General features: G+C 42.7%; 1 protein-coding gene across 5 annotated transcripts in view; it reads left to right on the top strand.

Moving 5' to 3' along the window:
• Positions 1-616: 616 nt before the first annotated feature.
• The window catches only part of Usp28 (ubiquitin specific peptidase 28), a 69443-nt gene continuing 62132 nt past the window's right edge, over positions 617-7927 (top strand). For all 5 annotated transcript variants that reach the window (XM_026392616.2, XM_026392612.2, XM_026392615.2 and 2 more), the window contains exon 1: positions 617-769. In XM_026392616.2, the coding sequence (XP_026248401.1) occupies positions 713-769 (57 nt within the window). In that variant the 5' untranslated portion in view covers positions 617-712. The remainder of the gene's footprint in view (positions 770-7927) is intronic.

Raw genomic sequence — 7927 nt, 5'->3', positions numbered from 1 at the left:
TTTGAATGCCTGAAGATCTGAAATGGGACACTTGACAATTCTTGCTCACCATGGTCAGGTCAGGGTTAAGGAAACCATGCTGGGCATCCGTGAATGAGGCTGTTGGTTTTAGACAAAGCACCGCGCTCCGCCTCCACCTCTCTTTCTCTTAAAGACCGTGAACAAGTTTTTTTGTACAGTGGACTGGGAAATAGCTACAAGGCCTTGTGGGAGAGCCTCTTTAATGTGTTCCTGGGCAACAGCCCACAGTAACTCTTCTGAGGGGAGGCTGGAGCCAAAGCTCAGTCTGAGAAATGAGTAGGTTCTCCCCGCAGAGGGAAGAGAACGTGACATCGGAACGCAGGGTCCTAAAAGCCCCAAACCACTCCTCTCCCACGCCCCCCCCCCCCCCCCCCCCCCCCGCAGACCCTAAGCCCCTGAGGCGTTTGCCGACCGTTATCATGAGGGCGGGGCCTGGATCACGTGGCCGGCGCGGGGTCAGAACCCGGCGTGCGTGAGAACGCGCCGAGACTCTGGCCTCGGCCGCGCCTTGGGTGCGCGCGCAGGCCGGGGGCGGGGCGTGTGGGTTGGGCCTCCGGCGCGCGCTGCGGGCGGGGGCGGGACCTGGACCCCGCAGGGCGCCGGGCGCTGGGCGCGGGCGGGGCTTTCTGTGCTCCTGCACTGGCAGCGGTGGCGGTGGGATCCCGGTGACCCGCGGAAGGGTGCCTCAACCATGACTGCGGAGCTGCAACAGGACGATGCGGCCGGAGCGGCGGACGGCCTCGGATCGGTGGGCCAGCGACGCGCGTGGGAGCCTGGGGGCCGCCCCGTGGCCCGAGAGGGGAGCGTGGGACGGGACGCCAGCGTCGCCGGGCGCTGGCGCGCTGGAGGCCCGACGGGGCAGGCGAGGCCTGCAGGGTGCGGGGCTGGGGGCAGCGGGGTGCGCCACGCGGGCGGGCAGGGGTCCGCAGGCTGCGTCGGGACTGGCCTTTGGGCTAGGTTGCGGTCCTTGCGAGACTCGGGTTGAGGACTTCATTTTTGGGTCTGTGAGCGAGCTGATGATGGTGAAGGTAATTAGGTTATTTTGGAAACCCTAATATAAAGGGCTGCACGTGGGGTTGTATGCATCAGGGTCACTAAGGAGAGTGCTCCTGGGCCCCGATCAGGAGTGAGAACTTCTGAAAGGGGCGGCATGGGTTGTTTTTGTTTTTACTCAAGTCAGTTTTATGGCAGTGTTGTTTTAAAGAGTGTAAAGAAGACCGAAGTTATCTCGCTTAAAGCCGAGGTTCAACGAAGTGTAGAAAACTAGGGGTCCTAACACACTACCTTCCTCCTTTCCAGCTCGCTTTTCTTTCTGAATTCCCTCTCCTTTTCTTTTTTTGAAACAGAGCAGCCTCCCTAATTATTGCATTCATTTCTAGATTTTGAAGGAGGGTGGAGGAATAGGGTGATGGAACAGAAGTTATACTGATTTTGCTCTACCTACTTCATATCTAAGTTTGAAATCAGTACAAGGATTTCTGGGATAAGATGGTGAGAGTAAAAGAACAGTGATTTGAGAGAAAATCAAAAGGCTATGAGGAAACTTGGGAAGTGGGGAATTTAAGAATATCTTCTAATGTTACTTTGGAATGTTATAACTTAACCACCTCCTCACCCCTCAGTACTACACTTATGGTTCAAGACAGAATGGGAAATCTATGCAAATATTCAAATACAAGTTTGGAAGTGAGAAGTTTTCTAAAATGTAATACAGAGGTGTCATAAAGTGCTGAAGGAGAAACCTTTTGTGCCTTTTTATTCTTCTGATGCACTCAGAAAACTTGGAGTATATAACATGCACACACTTTTTAAAACTTATGTAGAAAAAGATATCTCCAGGTCCTGGGCTCCAAAGTGAAAGTATGTGAATGGTGTTTTATGTGCTGATTTCTAATGGAAATATTATTGTTAGATGCTCAGTGCCTTTGGAATTTCAACCAGGATTTTTCTCTTGTTTGGTTTCAGAGATCAGTTCTATTTGTTTTTTAGGACAGTGACTTAAAAACAGGTGGGAAAATGTTGGTTTCTAGACAGTTATATTGATTTAGATAATAGACTATTTTAAGGGAGAGCAAGTCATATTTAAATTTGTTGGGACTGTCATGTAAGACCATGTCATGTGCCTGTTAATCAGTGACATCTTCATTTATCTTTGCCATAGTTTGAGAAGTGACCCCTGTTTCAGCACTCACCATTTGAGAGTTTGTATGTGGGGTGTTTGATGAGCATTTGTATATAAGTCATAGTTATTTTGGGAAGGCTTGGCACTGTGGTGGCTACTGGCTGCAGCGTCCTGATCTTTGGCGGCCTGCAGAGTGATGACATTTACTGTTCTTCCCAGTGATTCGCCCAATACTGACAGATGATAAGCTTGGAATGCTTGATAATGTCGTCTCCCCCCCCCACCCCCCACCCCGCCGCTGCCACCCCGCGCCCTTTTTTTTCCTAATGTGAATTCTTGAAGTTAGCAGTTTAGATTGAAGGAACTTTTACCTTTTTACATCTTGGAAGATTTTAATAATTTCTTCTAGAATAGATTCTTTTATTTTGAATTCTGAGGCATTCTACCTTTCTGTTAAAAGATATTTAATTGTTATAGTTGAGAAGAGCTATCCTCCCCTGACACTGAAAGGCTATTTAAAACCTACAATCCTTCCCTTCCCTTATTGGTCAGTTAAGAAGACAAAACCCTTTATAGCCCCCCCCCCCCAAGAATTTTAGTGAGAGAAAAATGTAATTCTCTTGAAATACACTCTCAGTGTGTACTGAAATCTCAGAGTGGCCACTTTGTGATATTACTAAATCCCCAGATTATAGACTGATTATTTCTAAAAGGTTACTTATTGACAGATTCCTATATATTAATTAGTTGTTGATGTACATAAAAACCAGCAGGAAAGTTTACTTGTTACAGTGTAAACAACTTGTAGTGTAAACAACTTGAAATCAGTTTGGTTCCTTTTTATTTATTTATTTTTAATTCTTTTAGTTGTAAATGGACACAGTACCTTTATCTTATTTATTTTTATGTGGTCCTGAGGATTGAACCCAGTGTCTCACATGGGCTAGGCAAGCGCTCTATAACTGAGACACCCCTACCCCCAGTTTGGTTCTTATAAACCTCTCATCCTTGGCAGCAGTACTAAGGGTTGACATCACACTTTTTGTGGGGGGCAGGGATGGTACTGGGGATTGAACCCAGGGGACTCCACCGCTGGGCTACATCATCAGTCCTTTTTATTTTGAGATAGGGTATTGCCGAGTTGCCAAGGCTTGCCTTGAACTTGAATCTATCTTCCTGCCTCAGCCTTTTGAGTTGTAGGGTGTCTAGCAGGCTGACATTACACATTCTTTAGGATAGCTCAAGCCCTTTTAAAATGTGTTAATTTTAGTGAATGTAATGTCCTTTTATGCTTTCTCTTCATTTATTAAGTTTTCATTTCCTTTTACATTGTCTCACTAATTGTGGCTTTTGGAACATCAGTAGGTCAATGATTGGTTGGCTTCACAATTCTCATACTCAGCTACAGTTATTGTTCACTCAGTAACAACAGTATTTATAAGACATGTTGACAGATAGGCTCTTACCAGGCACTCTTTCTTTCTTCTTTTAAAAATATGTCAATGGACATTTATTTATTTATGTATTTATGTGCAGTGCTGAGAATTGAACCCAGTGCCTCACATATGCTAGGCAAGTGCTCTACCACTGAGCTACAGCTCCAGCCCATCCAGGCAAGGTCTTTCTATGTGTTTTGTTTCATTAAATAAATTTAAACCAATAGCAAAGTGGAAGCAAGTGCCTTCCAAGAAAAATAATGATGCTGATACCTGTAATAGTTAGTACCAGTAATTGAGATTTATTGTGTGCTAGACCCTGTGCTTAGAACTTAATAAATTTTTGTCTCAATATTTATAGAAATTATTTTATTTTTTTGGTGGTGCTGGGGATTGAACTGAGGGGCACTCAACCATTGAGCCACATCTCCAGCCCCCTATTTTGTTTTTTATTTTGAGACAGGGTCACATTGAGTTGCTTAGTGCCTCGATTTTGCTGAGGCTGGCTTTGAACTAACGATCCTCCTGCCTCAGCCTCCTGAGCTGCTAGGATTACAGATGTCTGCCACTGTAACTAATATTTATGGAAATTCTATGAGAAGGCTTATACTTTTTAAAATATCTAAGGTGACCCAGCTCAGAAATTGTACAGCCAGGGGGTTGGGGAAACAGCTCAATTGGTTGAGTCCTTGCCTAGAAATTGTACAGCCAGATCGAACCCAGGCAATTGAGTCCAAGAGTCTGAGATATCTCTGGTTCTGTCTCTTAGTTGATGGAGCCATTGCCCTAGGCCAGAACCTTCCCATTAATCTCTTAATGTCTTCTCTGTGGATTTCCTCCTAATGTTTTAAACTCCTAATCTTTCACTTGCACTCTTTCTTTTCTTTTTCTTTTGGCACTGGGGATTGAACCCAGGGGCACTCAACCACTGAGCCACATCCCCAGCCCTTTTTGTTTTTTTATTGTGAGACAGGGTTTCTCCGAATTGCTGAGGTCCTCACTTCTAGTTGTTTGGTTGGCCTTGAACTTGTGATTCTCCCCTCCTGAGTGGCTGGGATTACAGGCATACGCCACCAGGCTTGGCTTTTCCCTTGCACTCTTTCTAAACATAATTTTCTTTCCTATGTTTGACTGAGCTCCCTGATGTCTAAGTAGTTTCATGTTTTGTTCAAATGCCTTGCCCCCAGCATCTCATTGATTGTCTCTAATTTTAGTGGAAGAATTATATTTCCCTTCTTATTCTATCATTTCTTAGAAATAAACCTAGATTAGTAATGTGTAGTAGAGTGAGATTTTTGCACTCCAGGAGTGTTTGACAATGTTTGGAGGTGATTTTGATTGTAATTGCTATGGGAAGAGGCTACTGGCATCTAGTGGGTAAAAGTCAGGAATGCTGCTCAACATCCTAGAATGTATAGGATAGCCCCCACAACAGGCCCAAAATGTAAATTGTGCGGAGCTTGAGAAATCCTCATGTAGATGTCTCTGTTTATTCTTTTATGTGATTTATCCTTTATTATTCTCCTTTATTCTAGCCTACCCACCAGAAACTTTACTGTCTACTCCTTTGCTACTTAAATGGACCAGAGGCATCTGCATTACTTAGGACAGAAATGGTGATTGTGTTGGATGTGCTAGAGCCAGCTTGTACTGCTTTTCAAGCAGATTGTGTATGTCTCTTCCCAGTTCTGTGTTTAGTGACCTCGTGTTGATTGTTTGAGACCACCAGGGTGAGAATATTAATGGCCAGGGAAATAAGCACACGCTGAGATTGGCACACCATTGCTTGGACCTTCACTCTGGATCTATTGATTAGATTCTGTCTTTTGACAAGATTCCTGCATGATTCATTTGCGCATTAAATTTTGAAAAAGCTATGAATGGGATTAATTCCCATTTTGTTGTGCACACATGTCCTCAATCCTGAAACAACAAAATTCTCTGTTGCCCTCTCCACCTGTTGTTTTGTTCACTTCTTTTTTTTTTTTTTTTTTTTGGTTTACCTTTGGAACTCAGTTTCCAAACTGTGTCTTTCATTTCTTTTCCTTTTTTTTTTCCCCCTTGGGTACAGCCAATGAAAGGAATTTATACATCAGTACAGGAGGATAATTGATGCATTTGTAGTATTTATTTCAATAATTCATCTCTCAGACCACAAACACATAAAATCCATTATTCTTGATAACATGTTCAAAACCTGAAAGTGAGACAATGAATACGATAATTCTATTCTAAAACACAAGAAGAAAAATTTACCTGTTTCTTTTTTAAAACATTTTTCCAGTGACAGTATAATTCAGACTTTATGTAGAAAACTTGGAAAATAGAGACCCAAGGATTAGGGGCATAGCTGAGTACTAGACTGCTTGCACCCTGGGTTCAATTCCCAGTACTGCCAGAGAGAGACAGACAGACAGACAGACAGACACCTGTGCAGGATTAAGTCTTAGCTGATGGGAGACAAAGCCAGGTTAGTTTAGTTCCTATAGTACCATAGAGATTGAGGTGGCAACAACACTTGCAAATGGCTTTGGGGATCAGTCTGGAGTTCAACAAGGAGAAGGCTGATTGCCCAGAGGCCTGCAGAGAGGCTGATCCAGTAGCATATGATTGAGTAGTAGGGAAATCAGTGGTTTTACATAATCAGCATCCACCTAGGCTAATGGTGAGTCTTGCCAAAGTAGGCTTTAGTAAGAATTAGTTATTCTTGAATGAAACAGATCTCGGAGAAGTAACCCGTCATTAAAGTGGTATCCAGGTGCATGCCTATAAACCCCGTTATTACTTGGGAATCTGAGGTAGAAGGATTATTATAAGTTCAAAGCCAGCCTGGGCAATTTAGGAAGAGTGTCTCAAAATTGCTGGAAAAATAATAATAAAGGCCTGGGGGTATAGCTCAGTGGTAGAGCACCCTGAGTTCAATCCCCAGTACCAAAAAAATAAAGTAACCAGTGATTGACCACTTTCTGATCAAATCAGTGCATCTGTGGCCTTTCAGTAGCAGTAGTAATTCATGCCATTCTCCCTTGGTTGAATATCCAGTCTCATTCTCATGCTTTAATTGTTTATCTGTGTGTGGTAGTTTTTTTTTTAAATTTTAATATTTATTTTTTAGTTTTCAGGGGACACAACATCTTTGTTTGTATGTGGTGCTGAGGATCGAACATGGGCCGCATGCATGCCAGACGAGCAGGCTACCGCTTGAGCTACATCCCCAGCTCTGTGGTGGTGTTTTAATTATTATTTTGTTTTTATGATCCCTTATTACCACTTTTTAAAAAAATATTTATTTTTTAGTTGTAGTTGGACACAATTCCTTTATTTTATTTATTTATTTTTATGTGATGCTGAGGATCAAACCCAGAATGCTAGGCGAGTGCTCTACTGCTGACCCACAACCCCAGCCCTTAGCACTTTTTAATTGGTATTTATCTTGGACTTTGGTTTTATTCTTCTTATCTGTTATTTTCTTTCTCCTAAAAACTTCCTGTGTGTGTATTTAAAAATTTTTTTTTTTTTGTAGTTGTAGGTGGACAGAATGCCTTTATTTTATTTGTTTATTTTTTATGTGGTGCAGAGGATCAAACCCAGTGCCTCACGCATGCTAGGCAAGTGCTTTGCTGCTGAGCTATAGCCCCAGCCCCGTGTGTATATTTTTTACAAAAATTTTTTTTGTGTGTGGTGGTGGAGATTGAACTCAGGGATGCTTTACTACTGAGCTACATCCCCAGCCCTTTTATTTTTATATTTTGAAACAGGGTCTCACTAAGTTGCTGAGGCTGTCCTCAAACTTGTGATCCTGGGGATGTAGTGCAATGGGTAAAGTGCCTCAGGTTCACATACATACATGCACTCACATGCACACAAACATGTATATGTGCATGTATATATAAATATATATATAAGTATACATGTATACACATACATATACACCCATGTAAATTGCAAGTCTTACTAAGTTACTTATGGCCTCCCTAAATTGTTGATGCTGGCTTTGAATTTGTAATCCTTCTGCCTCAGCTTCCTGACTGGTTGGGATTACAGGTGCATGCCACTATACCCAGCAAGTGCTATGAATATTTGTATATGAGTATTTAAATACCTTTTTTCAGTTCTTTGGGATACATACCTAGAAGTGGAATTCCTGAGACATATGGTCATTCTATGTTTAACTTTTTGGGAGACTGCTAAGCTGTTTTCCATAGCAGCTGCTCCATTTTACATTCCCACCAGTAATGCACAGGATTGTAGTTTCTCTATATCTTAACCAAACTTTACTAGCTGGGCATATAGGTACACACATGTAATCTCAGTCACTCAGGAGGCTGAGATTGAGGGATTGCAAGTT

Source organism: Urocitellus parryii, chromosome 4 (genome assembly GCF_045843805.1).
Source record: "Urocitellus parryii isolate mUroPar1 chromosome 4, mUroPar1.hap1, whole genome shotgun sequence".
NCBI lineage: Eukaryota > Metazoa > Chordata > Mammalia > Rodentia > Sciuridae > Urocitellus > Urocitellus parryii.
This window is presented reverse-complemented; position numbering and strand designations above follow the sequence as displayed.